Raw genomic sequence first — 23,971 nt, forward strand, 5'->3', positions numbered from 1 at the left:
AGATATTTAAAGTTGAAAATGCAAAAACAGGCAAAATAAAGAAAGAATATGACTACAGTTGATATAGTCACATACAGTCATATTAGGCAATAGTCATATTCAGCGTAGTAAACTTTGTCGGGGAAATTTCAATTTTTCGTTTAAAAAGAATTTTAGAAAATATTAAAAAAAATATTAAAACAAATAAATAATAAAAAAAATATAAAATATAAAATAAAAAATAAAAACTTTAGGTCTGATAAGCTTTGATTAGTGGGTTTTGATTTTGTATGTGATGAAGCATATTTTGTTTTTTTTTTGGATCTGTTGGCTAATTTTATGGAGCTCGAATATTGAATTGAATTTTTTTTTTTCTTTAATTAGTTTGCTGATTTTAAGGAACTCGGATATTGAGTTGGAAAAAAATCGCTAGTATTTTGGCATTATTTAAGGAATGCGAGATACGTGGAATTATTAATTATTGGGTATAAGATTTTATAATTTTAGAAGGGTAATATTGGAATTAATATTTTTAGGGGTTTATCACAAAGAAAGATTTGGGGGTTGGATGTATCACCATTTATTATTCATCCAAGGGGTTTATTGCTAAAGGCCCCTTTCCTTTTATATGTGGAGACCTATTTTCTAATAATATTAATAAAATAAATAAATAAATAAATAAAAGATTCTCGGATGACCAATCAGCTTGAGTCCTGATGAATTAGATCTCTTTACGGCATTATATTTAAGAAGCCTAAGCTCCCTCATAACTAACCCCCTTTTAATTAACAATTTACCAAAATTAAATCAGAAATTAAAAAAGAATTAAAGAATTACAAGAAATCGATCTGCATGCAATTATATCATCAATGGCGGTTCTCCAAGCAGCCGGGAACAATCACTCCGTTCGACAAGCGGTCAGCACTTACTTCGGCGGTTCGAACGATGACACGGATTTCGACCGGTACGAGTTACTCAGCGTGATCAGCAAAGGCTCTTACGGCAGGGTTTACGAGGCTCTCGACAAGAAAACGCAAGAAGTCGTGGCGATGAAGCACGAGTTTCTAGGGTTGTGTAACTCAACGATGAGAGAGATCGACATCCTCAAATCGCTCCCACCGCACCCATCCGTAGTCGAGTTCAAAGGCGTCTTTGTCGATCGAAACAACTGCGTCTTCGTCGTGATGGAGTACGTGCAGAAAGATCTCAAAACATACATCGAGGATAATTACAGGATCACGTGCGTATGGCAAGTTCAATTCTTGATGAAGCGGATATTGGAGGGGGTTCGGTTTCTGCATGAGAACGGGCTGATGCATCGGGATTTGAAGCCGTCGAATATTCTAATTAAAGAAAGATTGCAAGTGAAGATCTGCGATTTCGGTACGTCGCGAAGAAGAAGTAGAGAAGGATTGTATACTAGTGGAGGTGTGGGAAGTCGATGGTACAAAGCACCGGAATTGCTTATCGGTTCGGGTAATTATTCGTCTGCGGTCGATATGTGGTCGGTCGGATGTATTATGGCGGAGCTTATTATCAAGGACGCTCTTTTCAAAGGGGTTAGCGAAATCGATCAGCTCTGGAAAATTAACGAGTTGCTTCATACACCGGGCCGGCCGGCAAGTTACGAACTGGGAATAAGGTTTGATGTTGCGTATATTTTTAGGGGAGCTCCGAAAATTACGGAATGTGGAATTGATTTGGTTTTGAAGATGTTGGCTTACAATCCAAAGGACAGAATTACTGCAAAAGAGGCTCTTAATCACACTTGGTTCAAGCAGTAATCGATCGTTATTATTAGGGTTTCTTAATTACTATTTGAATATTGTTTGTATTATAAGAATTTTTGGACTATTTCGATTTTGACATTCAAAAAACATCTGTTGCAAATTTTTACTTTATTTTCTCTATGCTATTTTCAGTTTGAAGTTTTGAAATTAATGAGTTGATCTATGTGTTCAATAAATAATTAGGTTATTACCATGTTTTATTAGACGAGTTCTTTCCTAGTTACGTTGTTCAATTAAATTTCTGATCTTCTAGTTAATTATTTCTCAAAATTACATGGAAATTTTTATGTTATTTGCGACTACTGTTAGATGCTTATTTATTGGTCTAACAGAAACGGTGATACGGTATTTATAAATATTATATATAAGTTTTTATTTACTTATAAAAAATTTTCATATTAGTTTCATACAAACATATTTAAAATAAATTTTACTATCAAGCTATCAATTTATAATTGATCATTAATTAATCATCTAAATGATTAAGGAATTAAGGAACAAAAAGTATTAAAAATTTGTTATCCAAACATGTTTTAATTTTTTATAAATTACAAAATAGTCCATATATAAGATGTGCGACAGGTGTTCTCAAGTGTCGAACACGGTTCGTGTCCGAAACACGGAAACATTATGAAATTATTGAAGTTTTTGTGTGCTGCACGAACACGAGCATATTCAGATTTCAAAACAAACTTAGGATACTACAATAATGTTAAGAGTACATTTGGATGGAAGGATTTGGGGGAGAGATTTCAAATTAATAATAACAAATCTCTTGGACTTGTTTGGATTGGGGGAATGGAGATAGATTTCAAATCCCCACCACTCCTTTTTAGTTGTTTTAATTTTGGAGCAATAGTGGTGGATTTCAAATGGCTCCAAATTGGAGTCGGTTCAAATCACTTCCCCAAATCAGACCCCTCTCCAAATCCTTCAATCCAAATGGACCCTAAATGATCTTTCAGGGTTAATTTACTCATATAAAATCCATTTTGCAAATTACTACATATTATTAAAAGCAATTATAAAAAAGTCGAAGTCAACTACAATTTTGTTTTTTTGTTTTTTTTTTCTTATTTCATTTTCTTAATTCATTTTTTTTTTGCCAATAAGTCATATTATTCAAAGAAATTATAAGTAATTAAAATCATCTACCAAAAAATAAAAAATTAATAAAACGTCAAAAACAACTAAAACTAAAAAAAAAAAGAAAAAAAAAACCTAAACAAAATAGCAGAATAACAAACACAACTACAATTTTCAAAAAAAACTAGAAACCAAGAAACCCCATGGTCATAATTTCTATTTACAACCATTCAAATCTCCTCCTATAATTCCAGTGCGAGAACCCTAGCCAGTGCGATTCCACTCATTAAGCAAAATGAGATATTAGGGTTTCACAATTTGGATAATAAACAAGTAAGGGCAAATTAGGTATAACGGGTAGTAAGTTTGTAAATATTTAATAAATTAAACAAATAAGGGGTTTCCCTCACTAAGCAAAATGAGACAAATTCATCACCTTTTTTCTTTTTTCTAATGAAGGAACAAGTAGCCAACCATGTAGATGGATTTGATAAATATAATATACGCTCTTATATAATAGTTTGTAAACCATACGAGAGACGTACGTAAACCACAATATGCTAACTATGTGTGACAAGCTCGATCGAGCGATCGTTAGCAAGGAAACGATCAATCCGGATCCGCATTTGACATCGCAAGGGTAAATGTGTAAGAAAATTCATAGTTTATGCCTATTTGTAATTACCCAGGCATTAGAGAGTTTTTTCGTAATTTGACCTTACTTCAGGGGTGGCCGTAATTTGCCCTTTTTAATTATTATCGGGATTAGGGGTGTAAAATGGAACGAAAAATCAATTTTTGATGGTTCCAATCCGAAAAGTTCCGAATTTTTAACAACTTTTTTCATTCCAACTTCTAAAATTCCGATTTTCGATTTTTTTCAACTTTTTTTAATTGAAATTGGAATTATATATAAAAAAAATTGAAATTTCCGATTTTCGATTCGATTTAATTTTCAAAATCAATTCCGAAAAATTCCATTTTGTTTCCGAAAAATGCACCTATAAATAATATATATTATATAATACTTATTTTAAGTCTTTATTTTGTCTTTTTGAAATAGTGGTTTGATTTAAGTTTTATTTTAGGATTTTGACATATTGAACTGTTATTACAAGTTTTATTGGATATTATGATGCAATTTATTTTTTTGAACTGAAATTTAGTAGTTATTAATTTTACTTTTATGGACGTGGATGTTCATTTTTTTGGAAAATTATGAAATTTTCAGAAAATTTCCGCTAAGATTTGAAATTTTGAAACTTATGTGATTTCCGAAATCCTGAAATTTCAGGGCTATTTTGAATTAAAATGAGTTTTTAAATTCCAAAAAATTGGAATTGCAATTGGAATTGATTTTGTACTTTCAAAATTTTTTGAAAAATTTACAAAAATGTTAATTCCAATTCGATCCATACAACTTTCGCCCCTAATTAATCAGTATTTTAACCCAAGTACGCCCGCAAACAAAAGAACACAAAAAAAAAAAAAAAAAAAAAAAAAAAGCTGGTCACCTTAAATAAATGCAGGGAATATTAGGGTCGAACAAATCATAATCCCAGTCACATTTCTTGCACAACTCTCTCTATTTTCTACACCTTTTCCAGTCAAAACCATTTTTTTTTCTTTTTCAGGGTTCTTGAATTTTCTCTTCCATATCCTTATTTTTTTCCGACACAAGCAATGTTGATTTAAGTAGTCAAACACCCCCGAAATTAAACCCTGTCAAATAATTCATCAAAACGGCGGCGTCATCTCTCATAAGGTAAAGCGGAGGTTTTATATATGTATGTGCACATCTTTTACACTTCTCTGCGTGAAAATTCTTATTTATCTGTGTTTACGTAACTTTGATTCATAAATTTTTCATTTTCTATTCTGTATAATAATTGATCACGTTTTTTTTTTTTGGTTCATAATTGTTTGCATCGACTTTTTTTTTTTTTTTTTTTTTTAATTAAAGCTGGTTCCAGTTAATGATGAAAAATTCATTAGATTTTTGTTTCGGATTAAATGATGATGAATAATTTTTAAAAAAATCCTTTGAAAATCATTTATAATTAATTATTAATTCGATGGTTTTTATTGGATTTTAAAAATCTCGTTACTACGGTTATATCATTTGTCGTTTTGCACCGGTCATTATTAATTCGATGGTATTAATCGTCGGGTTTTTAACTTGGTCAAATGTTTTCTAGAAATTATAAATTGCACGCCGGCCCTTTTCTTTGTCTCGATACACATTTCAACTTGGCATTTTCGTGTATGTAAATACTTATTTATCGTGTTCGTATGCACTTCTAATTACTCGTAGGGTTTCTAGTTCGAATGCATATTTCTGCTTAACAGTATCGTAGCTAGTCACTTCATATGGCATGATTTTATCTCTACTTGTTCCAGAATTGTATGAAATATTGTATTTATGGTGTTCATGAACACAAAATCGATTTACTGCATCTCTGAAATCTGCATTTTGGATATCATAATTATATTTCAGTAGGATAAATTACGGCCGTCCCCTAAGTAAGGTCAAATTACGAAAAAAACCCATCATGTTTGAGTAATTACAACCACCCTCAACTATGAATCTTCTTACACGTTCACTCTTACGGTGCCAATTGCAAATTCAACAGAATATTTTAGATTCCGTGGAATGGTCTCTAGTTTGTACTCGTTTTGTGCAAAAATGCAGTTTCTAATGCACCACAATCTGATATTTACAAGCCAAAAGACACATCTTAATCATCTTATTTCAAAATGTGGAGTTTGAATGTGGTAAAACGGGTACAAACTGGAGAATATTCCACTAAATTTGACACCATAAGGGTGGACGTGTAAGAAGATTCATAGTTGAGGGGTAATTGTAATTACCCAAGTATGAGGGATTTTTTCGTAATATGACCTTACCTGAGGGAGCCGGCCGTAATTTACCCTATTTTAGTACTTTTTATTTTTTAATGTATTTTTTGAACTACTTTTGTTGAAGGATGCCCTAATTTTGCATTTTTTTTCCAATGAACAAGATCTTATGTTATCTCTTGTAATTCTTATTTACATATTCATTTTTGTGTGACTACTAGGTACATTGTCTGAGAATGGAGAACTCTTACATAAACCAAGCTATCGTGGCAAAAAGAATTGCCGAGAAAAAGTTATCGGAAATGAACATTACAGAAGCCAAAAACTACGCTTTTCTTGGCTCGAGAACTGTTCCCCGACCTAGACGGCTTGTCTCAATTGCTCATGACCATTCACATCCATCTTACATACGAGACGAAAATAAACAGACAAATCGACTACTACGGAATCTTTGGCGCGGGCCCTTTTGTCGACGAACAGTTCTTGAAAAGTCGGTACAAAAGAATGGCCCTCTCTCTCCACCCGGACAAAAACAAGCTAGTTGGCGCCGAAGGAGCTTTCAAGATTCTGCAAGAAGCATGGGAAGTAGTGTCGGACAAATGCAAGAGAACTGCGTACGATGCGAAGCTTATGAACCGTAGAGAGTCGATTAATGGGAATTGCAACTCCGATCCGATATATAAGGTCACCACCGAAACTTATCCAGAGAGTACTATGCCATGTCAGCAGAAAAATAAGGGCGGCGGTTCGAGTAGTAGTGCGCCAGCTGTTTCGGCTTCGTGCCTTGAAAATATTCATTCGGAGAATACGTACGTGGAAATGTTGCTTAAGAATATGGCGGACAATACGCATGCAGGTCAAGATATGGAATTGAAGCACTTGATTGAAGGTGTGAAATTTAGGGCAAGGATGATGATTTCTTTGGCTTCTTTGGAAGAGCTGTAAAACAAAAAAAATATGGCCGGTAAAGATTTTTACAAGTTCGGTATTCGGTACGGTATACGATATTGATGCCTGATGTACCGTATCGTACACCGAAATATTTAATAAAATATTTTTTTTCTTCTTTTATTTTAAGTTCTGTAAGGTTATAACTAATTATAAAATACTGTTAGATCAATAATGTTTTCCATTTTTCTAAGTACCGAAATTCCGATAAGGTTTGGTATTATCGCATGAACACCCAGAACAAATGCCTAACAAGCCTATGAATGTCTAAAACTCACTCAAAACTATTTTGTACATCTAATAGTGTACTTGGATATTTTAAATTTGCTTAAAGACCCTTTGGCAGCTAGTTAGACTGAAAAATGAAAATACATTATGAAATATAATTGAGTAAACTGCAAAAAGTACCCTTGTGTAATTTACAAATAGCAAAAACCCCCCTTTGATAAATAAACTAGCAAAAACCCCCTGTGAAATTTAGTCAAAGGCAAAACCCCCCCAGGTTGACTTATGTGTGGCTCACTCACGAGTTGCGCGACTGGTAGTTTGTTTTTGGACGTGAAATGACAAAATTGACCCTAATATTGTATTTATATGTATATATATTTTCTTTTAATTTGATTGTTTAGAAATTAAAATATTATTAAAAAACAGTAAATAATTAAATTAAAAAATAATTAAATATTTGTTAATCAAATTAAGTATAGATTTTTTTAAATACATAATAATGGAATTAAAGTTTTATTTTGATGTAGCGATAACTTAAAATATATACAAAAATTATGTGATAATAAAAATAAAAATAAATTAAAGACCCCATTGTACGTTTATAATTAAGATATAACAAAAATAAAATAATTAAAATATTTAAAAAAACATAAGACTTTATTAATTGCAAAATCCCGGGTATTTGTGTCTTTTTATATGAAGTCAACACTCAAATGAGAAATGGGCCGAGTGTGCTATTTAAATAATTTCACAGGGGGGTTTTTGCTAGTTATTTATCATATGGGGGTTTTCGCTATGGGTACTTTTTGCAATTTACTCAAATATAATTAAACTTAAAAGGTGTGTGTAGCAAATCGCCCCCATACTTAATAATTTATTAAATTTATTCTTTTAATTAATTTATGAACAAAAAAATTAATTTTTTTATTTATTTAATTAATGTGAATTTTCGTGACCTTAAAAGTTTACTTGCTAGAAACAATATAATTTCTAGTCAATTTGGAATAAACAAATCTAGTTAACTAATCACGTCTAAAAATATTTAGTTAACTAATAATTATTAAATCAATAATTATTACTTGTTTCTATAATTCTTCTAAGGGGTAATCACAAAAAAGCCCATGACAAGAGCACTTAATTAAAAGAGGGACATTCAACTTTTTTATCTTTCAAATAAATCCACCCCATTCAAACTTATTTGCAAATAAGGAAAATTCCTTTATATATACCAAAATTACCCCCAATTCATTGAAACTCAATTCAACTCCAATTTCATGATTTACACCCCAATTTAGCCCAATTTCATCAATTAACCAATTTTAACCCTAATTTCAATTTTGACCCCAATTTAAACCCTAATTCTTATCAATTCCACCCATTATGCTCTAACTTCTTAAATATTACACATTGACCCCGGATTTAAACAAATATATCACATTAACCACCAAAACTTTTTTTTTTCAGAAAATAAATTTTTTTTCTGAAATATTTTTTTTCCGGCCAGATTCCGGCGTTGACAGCCGGTCTCCGGCGTTGACTTATTTTATTTTTTATTTTTATTTTTTTTTTGAATTTTTGTTTTCCTGAAATTTTTTTCCGGCCGGTCAACGGCCGTTGACCGCCGGGTCTCCGGCGTTGACTTTTTTTTTTTTTTTTTAATAATTTTTGTTTTTTCTTAAAAAAAATATTTTAATTAATTTTACTGTCTTGGCTGCTAAATTACTGTCTCCGACAGCTATTTAACTGTCGGAGACAGTAATTTAACTATAAATTGACTGTTTTTTTTTTTTTTTTCTTCAAAAATATTTTAATTAATATTACTGTATTCGTTGCTAAATTACTGTCTCCAGCAGTTATTTAACTGTCGGAGACAGTAATTTAACTGTTAATTGACTTTTTTATTCTTAAAAAAAATATTTTTAATTAATATTAATGTATTCGTTGCTAAATTACTGTCTCCAGCAGTTATTTAACTGTCGGAGACAGTAATTTAACTGTTAATTGACTTTTTTATTCTTGAAAAAAATAATTTTAATTAATATTACTGTATTCGTTGCTAAATTATTGTCTCCAGCAGTTATTTAACTGTCGGAGACAGTAATTTAACTGTTAATTGACTTTTTTATTCTTGAAAAAAATAATTTTAATTAATATTACTGTATTCGTTGCTAAATTACTGTCTCCAGCAGTTATTTAACTGTCGGAGACAGTAATTTAACTGTTAATTGATTTTTTTTTTTAATTTAATTTTTTTCCTTACAAAAAAAATTATTTTAATTAATATTACTGTCTTGGATGTTAAATTACTGTCTCCAACAGCAATTTAACTGTCTTAGACAATAATATTAATAATATTACTGTTCGGAAAAATAATATTCATAATATTACTGTCCCAAACAGTAATATTACTGTCAGAGACAGTAATTTAGTAGTCAAGACAGTAATATTAATTAAAATATTTTTTTTCTAAGAAAAAACAATTCAAAAAAAAAAAAAAAAAAAATCAACGTCGGAGACCGGCGGTCTCCGGCGGTCAACGCCGGAATCTGGCCGGAAAAAAAAAACATTTCAGAAAAAAAATTATTTTCTGAAAAAAAACAGTTTTGGGGGTTAATGTGATATATTTGTTTAAATCCGGGGTCAATGTGTAATATTAAGAAAGTTAGAGCATAATGGGTGGAATTGTTAAGAATTATATTATTGAGGGTATTTTAGACTAAAGACATGGGGATGAGCTTAATTGAGAGACTGTTTTTTTTGTGGACTAAAATGCATTTAAGTCCCATGTAATGGGCCTTTTTGCCATTTGCCCTTCCTCTAATCAGGGGTCCCTAATTATTAAATTTATAATGTATTATTAGTTATTTATTTTTATATATATTCACTTGTTTTAGTGCTAGCAAATTATACAACATAGAAAAAAAATGTGAAGTTGCTTCGTGTAAGGCACACGTATCAGTAGTCTGAAAAGAAACCTTGAAGAGGTAATACGGTAGAATCCAAAGCCAATGCACGAAGCAAATAAGAGGTTAATGAAGACGTACAATTAATGAAGTTGAAGAAAATAAGATCATGAGGATGCTGAACAGTTTTCTGAGTCAACTTCATACTTAATTCAGTACTGACTACTCCGAAGGATTTAAAAGATGAATCTTATATGGCTGGAAATCTCTATCCGTCTAGTTTCCGACACTTCAATCGGTGCATCATTTGGCTATCTCTACGTAAAGTTATGACAATTTCCGTGTTAGGTGTCCCAAATTGGCTACAAAGAAGACCAAGTTCGGATTTAACTTCTATTTTTCGAATTCTTCGTCTTATTTTAACTCTTTATTATTAGTGGTATCTTAAAAGCCTCTTGGGGAAAAATTCCAACAAGTGTCTCTTAAAATTCTGAAGTTGGAGGGATATATGTTCCAACTCTAATTATAAATAATGAGTTGTAATCGATCTGCATTTATATTTCCAGATCATATGTGAGTTGAAAATAAACTAAAGTCTTAGAGACTTTTCTATTATACATAGTACTCCAGTATCTCTTAGGGGGATTCCTTCGACTGGTGAGCCGAAATTCTTACAAGCGTTGAATTTTCACAACGATTCATGCATGTGGTTTTCGGATTTCAAAATTTCTGTAATTCAATTATATATATCATTTGTCGGTTTACTATGATGATCAAGTTACCCTTTATGCCGAGACGTTAGTTCCCGATTCAATTACATTTTTCGTTTCTTGATTGTTTTCTTTCTTGGCTATATATTCGACGACCGTGAATTCGAATGCATGCTTCCTTAACGTTTGACATCCCACTACCCGTTTCTTTTAAATATCTTTCAAATGCTTTATACAAGTTCGTAGTAAGTCATTTTCCTTTGTTCAATGTAATGTGTATAATATATATACAATACAAGTGTTATATACACAATGCTTTTGTTTTATAGGCATGGAGTCGTGTAATAAAGACGAAGCTTTCAAGGCTAAAGTAATTGCCGAGAAAAGGTTATTGGAGGCCGACATTAGAGGAGCCAAGAAGTTTGCTTTGATGGCTCAAAGACTGTTCCCAAAGCTCGATGGCTTGTCGCAGTTCCTTGTGGTTGTTGATGTTTATGTCGCGCACGAAAATAAAATAAACGGACAATTAGACTATTACGGAATATTTGGCGTAGATCGTTTAGCCGATGAACAAGTATTGAAGAAGCAGTACAAAAAGATGGCTCTCTCTCTTCACCCCGACAAAAACAAGTCGGTTGGGGCTGAAGGTGCGTTCAAAATAATGTCTCGAGCATGGAGCATACTTTCGGACAAGGATAAGAGAAACGCGTATAACTCGAAGCTGAACAAGATACCTACTCGACCACATGCTCCAGGCACTAGTGCAAGTAAGTCCAAGAGGAATGCGACTAATCCGATAATTTGTCCAAGTTGGTATCAAATGTATGCTCAGATTGGAAATATTGGGTCAGCAGCCTCAACTTTAGCTACATGTGACGCACTTTTTGCCGATCTTCTGCAAAGAAAGCTCAAAGAGAGGGAAAACAAGAGAAGGAAGATTATTACAGCAATATTAACTGCAAGTAAGGGGTGTGCAGCATCAGGTTCTAAGAAAAGGAAACGTTGAAATGGTTAACATTTTGGAACAAGATGATCTCTAATTGGGATTCTAGATTGGGAATATTGCCTTATAATAATGTTGTTTATGAACGAATAGTTTGTTTTGTTTTGTTTTGTATCTCTCTCCAACTTTGCATTCTTGTTTTGTATTAAATGATTTAAGAGGTTTCTTGAGTTTTTTTGCATTCATATTTGATGTGTCTAATCATAATTAGGCTCATTAACCCAATTAAGATTAGGCCCAAATTGTCTAATTAATCTAATTGTGTGCCAAAACTCAATTAGATTACCTTTTCACCTTTACAAATGACAACACATTGTCCCACATCGGATTTTTACAAAAGTCCTACCTATTCATCCACCTATAAATACATGCGTCATTTCACATAAGAAGGTAGACTCTAATTTGGCAATTAATTACTATTATTTGCTTATATTAATACATCTTCTGACTTGAGCGTCGGAGGATAATCGCCGGGCCAAACCTGGCGTGTCATCTAGTGTTTCAATTGTTTTGTAGGTTAACGAGCGGAGCATTCCCTTCGACTACCTCGGACACGTGGCAGTGACTCACGGCATTCTCTATCTTTGTGGGCTCAAGGACTCTTGGGTTGCCCAATTATCATTTGAGCAGCATCATTTTGGCGCCGTCTGTGGGAATGCAAACTCGATCACGTGACACGGGAGGAGGTGGTCAAGGTAGTCTCAATCCGCCTCAACAAGGAGCCGGCGTCGGGATCCCGGATCCGCCCCGAAGAAAGCGAACGGCAGGAGGAACCAGCACTACGGGACCTTCAGTGCCGATCATCCAGATGACGGCGGAAAAATTGCAAGCCATGATGGACGAGACCGCGGCCAAGGCAGCAGCTTGGGCAGCAGCGGACGCAGTAGCCCAATACATCAGCGCTCAGGGCCATAGTGATTTCGAAGAGCCGATTCTGTCAGAAAGCGATCCCACGGATCCCGCTCACGTCCATGTGACTCCGCCCATCGTAGAACTCCACGACTCTGAGGAAAGGGTGTCGTTCAGCGACCGAAGCCTTTCTTCAGAACGGGCTCCTCGAAGGTATGCTCAGCCCCAGTCGCATCAGCATAGCTCAGCCTCAGACCGGGCCACTCGAAGAGAAGCACGTGGTCGATCACCACGCCCCCTAAGGCAACGGGCTCCCTCAAGGGAGAAAGCGACGCGAGACCGCCGAGAGAGAAGTGGATCTTCTCGGTCGGGTGTCCCACGCCATGAGCCTCGAGACAATAGACATTGACGTTCCTTTCGCCAAGGCGACTCCCCCCGAGACGAGTATGGAAGTAGATACTCTCGACCTGAAGAGACGAGAAGGCGTCGCGAGAATTCTAACGGTCGTAATCCAATAAGCCCACGGCGAGGAACTTCGAGATCAACAGCCGCTCGCTTTGGAACGCTCCCCGCCCGAATAAGCCCCTTTATTCCGGCCATTATGGAGGAAGTTTTGCCGCTCGGATTTAGGATCCCCAATCTGCCCCAATTCGATGGAACAGGAGATCCCCAGAATCACCTTAACAATTTTTTCGCTAAGATCGACCTTTACGGCCTCAGCGACGCCGCCTACTGCAAAATTTTCCAAACTACCTTAACTGATCAAGCACAAACTTGGTTCAACGGTCTACCTGGAGGATCCTTGGATGGTCTAGGCCAACTATCGGAACGCTTCCTTAGCCAGTATTCCATCAACAAGAGATACGCCAAAACCGGATCATACCTCTTCAAAGTCAAACAACGCGAAGGAGAACCGTTAAGGGATTATGTACAACGGTTCGTCAAAGCTGTACACGAGGTGCCCAATGTTAACCACGACCTGCTAGCCGATATACTGCAACATAACTTGAAGCATGTTCGCTTCCAAGAATCCATCGCAGGCCGACCCCCGCAAACTCTAGAGGAGCTTCTGAACCGCGCGGAGAAATTTATCCGGATAGAGGAGGCTGTAGAGATGGGGCTCCCCGTGAAGAGGAGGCGCGAAGAAGAACGCCATGATACAAAAATGAAAGAAGAATGACGCTCGAACCACGCTTCTACCTATCCAAAGTTCACCCCCTTAAAAGCAAAACTCGTGGATGTGTGGATGGTAGCGGAGCAGAAAGGTTTAGTCCAACCCCCGAGACAAATGAAAGAAAATTTGAAAAGGCAAAAATCGGAAAAATACTGCGAGTACCATCGAGATCGGGGCCACACTACCGACGAATGCTTTCAACTTAAGCAGGAAATCGAGAGATTGATTAAGAAAGGACACTTGGGAGAATTCGTGGATACCCCGCGACACCAGAAATTCAAAAATAAACCCCACTTCCAGCAAAAAGGAGAACATCCCAACGCTCGGAAAGATCGGGAGGATGACAATCTTCCGACTCAAGGAATAATTGCAGTCATTTCCGGAGGACCCTCGAGTGGTGATACCCCCAGCGCACGACGCGCGTCAATGCGGGCTGCAGGAGGCTCGTACTCTACGACAGAACGTCCGGCAGGACACGTTTACCATGTTCATCACCCAAACCCAGAGATTACATTTAGCGACGACGATCTCGAGGGACCACGTGGTGAACACAACGATGCGTTGGTCATTTCAGCATCAATTTCCAATTACTTGGTGAAGAAGATTTTGGTAGACGGTGGTAGCTCGGCTGATATTATATATTACGGCGCTTTCGAAAAGCTAGGGATAGCCAATGCGAAACTCGCGCCTGTGAAAACACCCCTAGTGGGGTTTGCAGGACACGCCGTCGAAGCTTTGGGAGAAATCTCCCTAGTCTTGTCTTTGGGCTCATTTCCACGTCGGGCAACAAACACGGTTAACTTCTTGGTCGTCAAGGCACCATCAACGTATAACGTAATTTTGGGGCGGCCAAGTATGAACCTCTTCAGAGCAATCCCATCAACCTATCATATGAAGTTGAAATTTCCTACGACTAACGGAATTGGAGAAGCCGTAGGCGATCAACGCGTAGCTCGAGAGTGTTATGCGAATACTTTGAGGGCACCTCAACTTCGGAACAAAAAGCAAGTGGGAGAAGGGGATGACCCTCCCAATTTCCTAAAGAGAAAATGGGTGATGGTTGTTAAAGACAACCTCATCACCCCCTCGACCAATCAAGAGGCCAGCGGCACGAGGCTCGCAGCAGTAGAAGAACTGAAAAGCATAGAGTTGATTCCGGGCGATCAAGATAAACTACTCTGAGCAGAAACCAGCCTTGAGCCCGAAACGGAGGCGAAACTCGTAGATTTCCTCCAAAAGAAAAGTGATCGGGAACTTGAAGAAGTATTTAGTTTAGCACCTCAGGCGTGCAACCTTTTTTTTTTTCTCAATAATAAATCAGGAGCATATCGCTCGCTGTAACGCTTAAGCTAGGGAATAAGTCGGGAGCATACCGCTCGCCGCAACGCTTTTAAATTATGTAATAAGTTGGCAGCATATCGTTTGCCACGTGAAGCTAAATAAAACATTTTCGCTTGAGGCATACCGCCCACTCTAATCTGCGACCGTTTTCCTTTGTGTCATGACAATTAATTTTTGTTTATTCTATTGAAATTCATTAGTATTTTTATTATTATTGCTATGAAGTGCTTCAATCGAAGGGGTGACCACCCGACTCCCAAAAAAAAAAAAAAAAAAAAAAAAAAAAAACAAGTCCTTGCTAAAGGGGAAGATAACAAGGATCACAAGGGTCTGGCCAACTCGAACTTTGTTATCTCACTCCCCAAAGCACAAGTTGATAGAGAAATCAAATTCTCAAGGACTCCGCAGCCCTAAATTAAGAAAAGAAGGCAAAAATGCGGAGCCCCTACATAAAAACTTAGGGGACTGATCATCCACTAAGTATCAAAAAAGCACGAAAATTGCGAAATGGAAATAAAACAAAAGTAAAATTCCATTCATAAAGCAAAAACGTGCAAATAAAAAAAACATAGAAAAGACTAAAGTCTTAGAAATAAGTCATAAAGGAAAATACTACTACTCTCAAGCGAGTAGAAACTGATAAACGACTACACTACTAGGCAGTCGGGTTAACGCTAGCATTCTCAGCTCCAGCAGACTCGGGCATCTCATCAAACTCATCGCCCTCAACCAGGGCGCCAATTTTCTCCGCCCCAATTTCTGACTCAAGTTCCAAAACGCTCGGCTCTATCTCCCGTAGGATAGCCTCTGGGACAAGCTTTGTAGCACGAACTTGACTGCGGATATCCCGCACGATCTCCGCAAAAAACCCACTAGCATAACTATCCCGCAGCTCGATATAAGATTCGCTCCCTAAGAACTTGTCAACCACCATCAAACCCAAAGGCGTTTTCAAGACGTCATTCGACCCCTTATGGGCTTCCATGAAAGAAAGCGCGTCGGTCTTCTCATTCTTCAAAGATAGGCTCAGATCCTTAACCCTAGCTTCGGCCTTCAGACGAGCCGATTTTTCATCATCCGCACGTGTCACCAAGCTCTGACATTTCTTCTCCAAGGCACTCAGCTTGCCTTTTTCTTCATCCAGAGACTTCTTCAAACCTTCAATCTCTGAGCGAAGGGAGGCATTGACACCCTGAACACCCGCATACAACGAATTAACGTTCAACTTCTCTGCTTGCATCTTGGCATGCTCAGCCTCCAAGCCCCTCCCGCGATCGATAATCAAGGGCACGAAAGTCATAGTCTAAAAAATAAATAAATAAATAAATAAAAGGGGCAGGAGTTATTATTATTAATAGTACTAATAAATCGAATATAGAGGTGCATGATAAATCCGATACTAACCCGAGCAAAGGAGGACGCCAACCCTTCGATCATCTCGTCTAGAGGTTTCCCGGCAAGACGAGTCGAATCAAACTCCGTCGGGAAACCCATTACCTTCTCCATGGCCAAGGCGCTATCAAGAACGTCAAACACCGAACCACCATTTTGCGTCCTATCAACACCAGCAACAAAATTCCCTTTCCATGCATTAACGGGCGGTAACATCAACTCCTCAACTCCTAAGGTGCGAGGCCTTTTTTCACGCACGACGATAGGGGCGACGCGAGTATCCCCGGACGCGGAGGGGGACTTGAGCTCGCTCAAAGGCAGTGGAGACTCACTCACCATAGCAAGACGACCTTTGTCGGCGGATTTGGGATCTGGGACTCCAGCGCTCTTCTTCACAGCCACCTCCGGACCACGTGACGATCCCACCCCATGGACTGGTTTTTTCCCACTGCTTCGATCCTCAGCAGTGCCTCTTCCCGACTCCCTCGCCATAGGCTTTGAGACCGGAGGTGTGTTTCGAGACACAGGCTTCGAGGAACCATTGTTCATGCAACGACGTTTGAAATCATTATAGCTCATCGTCTCACCTGCAGAACACGAAAACAACAAATACAAAAATATTAGTTTCAAGAAAACTATAAAGAAAGAGGACGGAGCAATCAATACAGCACAACTCCTCTACCCTTAGAAAATAAAGTCAAAGGGTCGAAGAAATAATCGAAAAAACCCATCCCGATACAATCCATTTTGAGTCTAGAGTGTTCATTACTCCACTCAACGGGACGCACTTCACCCCATACAGAAGGAACTTCCCAATCATTCCGCACGTATAGGAACCACTCATTCCAACTCCCCCATTTATTCTCATTTTTCTTCAAAAACTTGCATTTCGACCGAGGATGAAAATGAAAATTAGGAGCTTTGTCCCTCAGCGGCTTCACAAGAAACATGGAGTGAAATAAATTCACCGAAATTGGAAAACCCTCGGACTCAGCGCGATGACAAAACCCTTTGAAGTAAAGAAATGCGTTCGGCGTTAATTGACTGAGGCTCACCTTCACATCTCGACAAATTTGAACAAGAACCGGATGAGGTGGCAAAGTAAATCCAACAGAAAAAGATGCAAGGAATACCGTAAAGTAGCCATCAGGAGGGGCATAACATCTCTCCCCTTTACACGGAACCAATATCTCAATAGCATGCTCGACACGTAGATAGTCCAGAATCTCGGGCAGTTGACCAACTCTAAAGGAGGAGTCGAAATTTAATTCGGAACATATTCCTGAATATTCCTCAGATACACTACCGCCGGAAAAATTGGTTAATTCTTCCTCCTCATCGGTCAGCACGCTCTCGTCCACCTCAAATTCACGTCTTCTCTTCGACCCACGAACCACGGAATTTTTTTGAGAAAAGTTCGTCCCAAACACATTAATCCGTCGAGACCACGCCCAAGTCTCAGGATCGCTACATTCTAACTCCACGGAACGAAACTCCGGGCCCACATCTGAGTTGGGAGCTGAAACACGGGGTTCAGCGGAAAAAACGGACTCCGAACGGCCCTGCACGCGCTCCACACGCGCCGGAAACGGCACGAACGCGCCCCCACGCGCGGAACAGCTCCCAGCATCTGTTCCCACGCGCCTCACGCGCCCCACGCGCCTCACGCGCTCCAGGCGGTCCCCGCCCACGCGCTCCACGCGCGCCACGCGCGCAGCAGTCCCTGGTCCCGCCCCGTGTGATGTCACGCTTACGTCACACTCCACTTCCGCCCGAGTTAACCCAGTCACCCGAGTTGACTCGCCCGATTCCCCTGACCGAGTTGACACACTCAACTGAGTCGACTCACCCGACCGAGTTGCCCAGCCCGACCGGCCCGACCCGCCTGCCCGAGTCAACTCACCCACCCGACTCGCTCGATCCGCCCGAGTTGACCCGCCCGGCCGCCCAGCTGCACGGATTTCGACGCCCGGTGACGTCACGCCTCCCAGGGCTGACGTCCACCCCTCATTTCTGGCACGGAATTCGATGCCATAGCCGTCAGTATTGGAATTTTTCTCGAACAACGAACCATTACACTGTTTCGCACATAACTTCTCGCTCGCAACTCCGAATTTCACAAAATTGGTACTCCCGGACTCCAAATTTCGACCTCTTTCAACCCGGCTATCAAGATTTTTCGAATTCCCATCTTCAAAATTATCGGATTCCGAATGAACTCCACATAGTTCGTCGCTAGACTCGTCCAACAACCTTAGACCCGACATTAAATTCCTACGCCTTTATGAAACGCAATTTCGAGGCTCCAAACAACAAAATACGGGTAAAACCAACGACACAAGGACTCGAATAAAAAAGGGAGGATTTGCAAAAAAAATATTTATACCTTTGGAAGTTCGCCGATTATTCTTAAATCTCGCTAGCACAATTCAGAAAGAAGAAACCTCAGGAATAAAAAATAAAAAACTCTACAAGTGCGTGGGAGGCCTTATATATTACTTCCAACTAGGGCTCACAAACCCATGACCCAACTTGGAAGTGGGGGGCTTAATGATGTGTCTAATCATAATTAGGCCCATTAACCCAATTAAGATTAGGCCCAAATTGTCTAATTAATCTAATTGTGTGCCAAAACTCAATTAGATTACCTTTTCACCTTTACAAATGACAACACATTGTCCCACATCGGATTTTTACAAAAGTCCTACCTATTCATCCACCTATAAATACATGCGTCATTTCACATAAGAAGGTAGACTCTAATTTGGCAATTAATTACTATTATTTGCTTATATTAATACATCTTCTGACTTGAGCGTCGGAGGATAATCGCCGGGCCAAACCCGGCGTGTCATCTAGTGTTTCAATTGTTTTGTAGGTTAACGAGCGGAGCATTCCCTTCGACTACCTCGGACACGTGGCAGTGACTCACGGCATTCTCTATCTTTGTGGGCTCAAGGACTCTTGGGTTGCCCAATTATCATTTGAGCAGCATCAATATTATTTCAACGAAGGGTTTCCTGAGGGAGCCGGCCGTAATTTACCCTATTTTAGTACTTTTTAATGTATTTTTTGAACTACTTTTGTTGAAGGATGCCCTAATTTTGCATTTTTTTCCAATGAACAAGATCTTATGTTATCTCTTGTAATTCTTATTTACATATTCATTTTTGTGTGACTACTAGGTACATTGTCTGAGAATGGAGTACTCTTACATAAACCAAGCTATCGTGGCAAAAAGAATCGCCGAGAAAAAGTTATCGGAAATGAACATTACAGAAGCCAAGAACTACGCTTTCTTAGCTCGAGAACTGTTCCCCGACCTAGACGGCTTGTCTCAATTGCTCATGACCATTTACATCTATCTCACATACGAGACGAAAATAAACGGACAAATCGACTACTACGGAATCTTCGGCGCGGGCCCTTTTGTCGACGAACAATTCTTGAAAAGTCGGTACAAAAGAATGGCCCTCTCTCTCCACCCGGACAAAAACAAGTTAGTTGGCGCCGAAGGAGCTTTCAAGATTCTGCAAGAAGCATGGGAAGTAGTGTCGGACAAATGCAAGAGAACTGCGTACGATGCGAAGCTTATGAACCGTGGAGAGTCGATTGGGAATTGCAATTCCGATCCGATATATAAGGACACCACCGACACTTATCCAGAGAGTACTATGCCATGTCAGCAGAAAAATAAGGGCGGCGGTTCGAGTAGTAGTGCGCCAGCTGTTTCGGCTTCGTGCCTTGAAAATATTCATTCGGAGAATACGTACGTGGAAATGTTGCTTAAGAACATGACGGACAATATGCATGCCGGTCAAGATATGGAATTGAAGCACTTGATTGAAGGTGTGAAATTTAGGGCAAGGATGATGATTTCCTTGGCTTCTTTGGAAGAGCTGTAAGAAAAAAAAATCTGGCCGGTAAAGATTTTTACAAGTTCGGTATTCGGTACGGCATACGATATTGATGCCTGATGTACCGTATCGTACACCGAAATATTTAATAAAATATTTTTTTCTTCTTTTATTTTAAGTTCTGTAAGGTTATAACTAATTATAAAATACTTTTAGATCAATAATGTTTTCCATTATTTATGAATGAGCTATATTGATAATCAATTTTTTGTCTTTAGGGTCGACTATTGAAAGTTGACTGTCAAATTTGTAATAAATTTAATATGTATTTTTATTTTTATTTTTTAAAGTATTAAAATATATTTTCGATTTTATCGGTTCCAAACCGAAAAAACCGTACCGAACCGAATAGTTCTATTCAATAAACTGTACAAATTTTGTAAGTACCGAAATTCCGATAAGGTTCGGTATTATCGCATGAACACCCTAAACAAATGCCTAACAAGCCTAGGGGTGTAAATGAGACGAGCCGGCTCGCGAGCTTTCGAAGCTTGCTCGAAAAAAGCTCGTACTCGAGCTCGAGCTCATGAGTGTTAAGTGTATATTTTTACACTTTATTGTATCTTTTTATTTGAGCTTTTGGTGTGTTTTAACGATAATTGGTGCTTAAAAAGTTGATTTATTGTATTTTAGGTACAAATTGAAGAATTGGAAAAGTATGGGGTCAAAACTGCAATTTTGGCGAAAATATGGGTCAAAAGTGAAAATATTAAAATTCTGAAGATTTAAGGCTCGGACCCCGTCCCAGTTTTAGTGCAAATTGTGGGACCCCCGTCCGAGACTCCGAAGTTGCGCAGTAAAGGGATTTTAATTGCACAAGGAAACTGCCTTCTTCCCCAAGTTCTTCACCATATATAAGACCAAGGTAAGCACACAATTGAGGAGCCATCTTTTTACGCAAATTCAAGAGCAAAGAAGATCAACGGAGATTCAAGCATAGTTTTTATTTAATTTATTTATTTTATTTTATTTATCATAAGAATTACGAGTAGCTAAGTCTTTATTTCTATGATTTTATTTGGAACCCTATGTGGGATTTATGAACCCTTTTCTGTGATTTTATGCAAGTTTTAATTCCGGATTATTTCTTCTACTTGTTTTATTAAGTGCATGAACTTGATCAACTTATGTGCTTTTATGTTATTGTTAATCGCATGAATCGGAAGATCGGATTAATAATTAGAATTGTGGTAGAAGAGTCTTTGTGGTATTAACATAGGAATATAGTTAATCTCTTAGGTAGCCATTATTGAGATTTGTGCTTAATGCTATGTTCTAGAATTAATTGCATAGGAATATAGTAATTGAATCTAGAGTATTAGAATTGTAATACACGCGGAAGCGGGTTATGATTATTTTAGCATCTCAGGTTAATAATCCGGGTTAATTGCTTGCATAATCGAAGAAATTGGGGGAATAATAATCACATAGGGGGAAGAATAAAATCCTAGGCTTGTTTACTCTGATTAAACCTTCGTTTTTATTGCTTTCGTGTTCTTGTCTTTTTAATTTGCTTTTTAATTTAGTTTAATTTAGTTAATTCTCTCGAAATTCGACTGTGTAGGGTGGGCTTGATAATAATTGGTAGAATTTAGCGTCTAGGTTTAGATAATTAAATATTCCCTGTGGGTTCGATATCCGGACTTAACTGTCCACTATATTACTTGTACGATACGTGCACTTGCGTGTAGGTTTTCGGCCAACAAGTTTTTGGCGCCGTTGCCGGGGAATATTTTAATTATTTATTTTATTCTAGCTCTAAATTTGAACAATTTGCACGATTCACCCAAATTTTTTTTTTCGTTTTACTTTTTTTTGTTTTATATTTTTTTTTTCTTTGGTTACATGCCAGGTTACAATTTTCGCTAAACTCAAACGGGATATGAATGGCTTCCGTCTGACGAATACCTCCAAAATACCTATAATATGCCGTTACTTTGTTCAAGATGTGGTGGAGATCATTACACTAACCAATGTTGGTATGCACCGAAAGCGAATAATTTCATAGATAACACCAACGGCGATTATTGGAACACATACACCAACACGCCACAAGAGCCCACTGTTCAGGAGTGTTATTTGAATTCCGTCCTTGAAGAATTTATGAAATCCACTCAAGCATCTATCCGGAGACTGGAGTTACAGTTGGAAGAATTCAAGCGCCAAAGGTCTCTTGAAAATATTTCAGACAATATCGAGAATGGTTGCAACAAAGAAAATCCGTCTAGAACTTGTAGTGAGAAAAATCCTTTAGACCTAGAAAATATTGTCGATGAGAAGGAAAAGGAACTTACGAAGACGCTTAAGGATGATGAATATGAGAATGCAATCGAGCTCAACTCCAAATATGTCTCGGAACAAGAGAAGAAGGGGATGATCTTATTGTTATTCCTGGCGTGGCTTTGAAGGCATCAATAGAGGTTGATGAGAAGACGAATGTGTTTGAAGTGGAGGTTATACGCGGACGTGAGGTTTTTGTGTACCGATTTGAGGGAGCGGGTGATGAAGATCCCATCTTGGCTTCGTACCGATTGATTACAACTAAGAAAGACTACAAGCTAAGGTGGACCATGACATATTGCAATCCTATCCTTGTATCGGTTGCAATTGAAGGGAAAAATCTCATGGATGGATGCACAATCTACAAGGCTTTGAATTGGACATAAAAATTTCAACAAGCAAAGTCTGGCTGAAGACTTTAAACTTAGCGCTTCTCGGGAGGCAACCCGAGCTTTATTGTTTTTCGTAGTTTTCGTTAATTTTTCGTTTCGTTTTTTTTATTTTCATAAGCATGCATTCTAATTCACTATTTGAATCTTACTTTTCAGGGTCGAAAACGTGATCGAGGGTCGAGTCGGCCGTCCGTAAAAAAGAAAAAAAAAAAAAAAAAAAAATTTTGCACCACTGCCTGTGGGACGGCCGTCCCAAAAATAGGTGTAAATGTGGGACGGCCGTTCCAAAACCAGTAAAGAGAAAAAAATTTCGGACGGCCGTCCGAAATTTAGCACAAAAACCGGGACGGCCGTCCCAAAACCAGTAAGGAGAAAAACATTTCGGACGGCCGTTCGAAATTTAGCACAAAAACCGGGACGGCCGTCCAAACCTAGTTGGGGCGTTTTAAATGTTTAAAAATCAGATTTTCTCCCCCATTATTTTCTAAACCCTCCTCGTTCGTTCTCTCCAAATCCCACACTGATATACCTAAATGGGCCGGCCCAACGGGCCCTCAAATTTATCTACTAATTAGGCCCACTACATGATAGCCGAATCATATACGAGTGGGCCCATTACACGAAAGCCCAAGCTCCTTCAAAGTAAGGCTTGGGCCCAACAAAGGAAGCCCAACCCATTTAACAACATATAAATAGATGTTTTATTCATTGATTAAGGTACGTTCTCATTATCGACAATCAACCTCGAATATTATTCTCTCAGCTATCTCTACGATCCGTACATCTGACTTGAGCGTCGGAGGGGTTTCCGCCGGATCAACCCCCGGCTTAGTTCACGTGTGCTCATTTTGTAGGGACCTCAGGATCATCGAGTTGACTAGCTACTGATCCGCTTTGCTCTCCCAGCTCGTTTTCTATACTACTCCGGTGAGCTATATTTTAGCATCATCATTTTGGCGCCGTCTGTGGGAACGATGCAAACCAGATCACGTAGCCAACAAGATCCTCCTGAGGCATCAGCTCGGAGAGAAAATGACACGACTAATAACCTTCCTCTCCGTGGAGGATCTGGCATACCACCTCCTCCACGCGCCGCGGAGCCACTCCCTCCACGTGCTGC

General features: G+C 38.3%; 3 protein-coding genes and 1 pseudogene across 3 annotated transcripts; all 4 read left to right on the top strand.

The window, feature by feature from the left end:
* Positions 1–848: 848 nt before the first annotated feature.
* LOC148768134 (cyclin-dependent kinase G-1 pseudogene) lies at positions 849–1,763 on the top strand (annotated as a pseudogene).
* Positions 1,764–12,956: 11,193 nt separating this feature from the next.
* LOC148768135 (uncharacterized) lies at positions 12,957–13,535 on the top strand. The gene has a single exon (XM_088822778.1). The coding sequence runs from the start codon at positions 12,957–12,959 to the stop codon at positions 13,533–13,535; it is 579 nt and encodes a 192-aa protein (XP_088678904.1).
* Positions 13,536–13,601: 66 nt separating this feature from the next.
* LOC105967281 (uncharacterized) lies at positions 13,602–14,711 on the top strand. The gene has a single exon (XM_088822779.1). It carries the CDS (start codon positions 13,602–13,604, stop codon positions 14,709–14,711), a length of 1,110 nt encoding a protein of 369 aa, XP_088678905.1.
* A 4,627-nt stretch (positions 14,712–19,338) lies between these two features.
* Positions 19,339–20,167, top strand: LOC148768136 (uncharacterized). Its single transcript, XM_088822780.1, has one exon. The coding sequence runs from the start codon at positions 19,463–19,465 to the stop codon at positions 20,165–20,167; it is 705 nt and encodes a 234-aa protein (XP_088678906.1). The 5' UTR covers positions 19,339–19,462.
* The last annotated feature ends 3,804 nt before the right edge of the window (positions 20,168–23,971 follow it).

This window comes from Erythranthe guttata, chromosome 9 (genome assembly GCF_056151865.1).
Source record: "Erythranthe guttata isolate IM_541 chromosome 9, IM_541, whole genome shotgun sequence".
NCBI lineage: Eukaryota > Viridiplantae > Streptophyta > Magnoliopsida > Lamiales > Phrymaceae > Erythranthe > Erythranthe guttata.

Bases quoted from the DNA above. Each gene is read 5' to 3' on its own strand.
- LOC148768135 (XM_088822778.1), top strand. From the start codon at position 12,957: ATGGAGGAAGTTTTGCCGCTCGGATTTAGGATCCCCAATCTGCCCCAA.
- LOC105967281 (XM_088822779.1), top strand. From the start codon at position 13,602: ATGGTAGCGGAGCAGAAAGGTTTAGTCCAACCCCCGAGACAAATGAAA.
- LOC148768136 (XM_088822780.1), top strand. From the start codon at position 19,463: ATGGAGTACTCTTACATAAACCAAGCTATCGTGGCAAAAAGAATCGCC.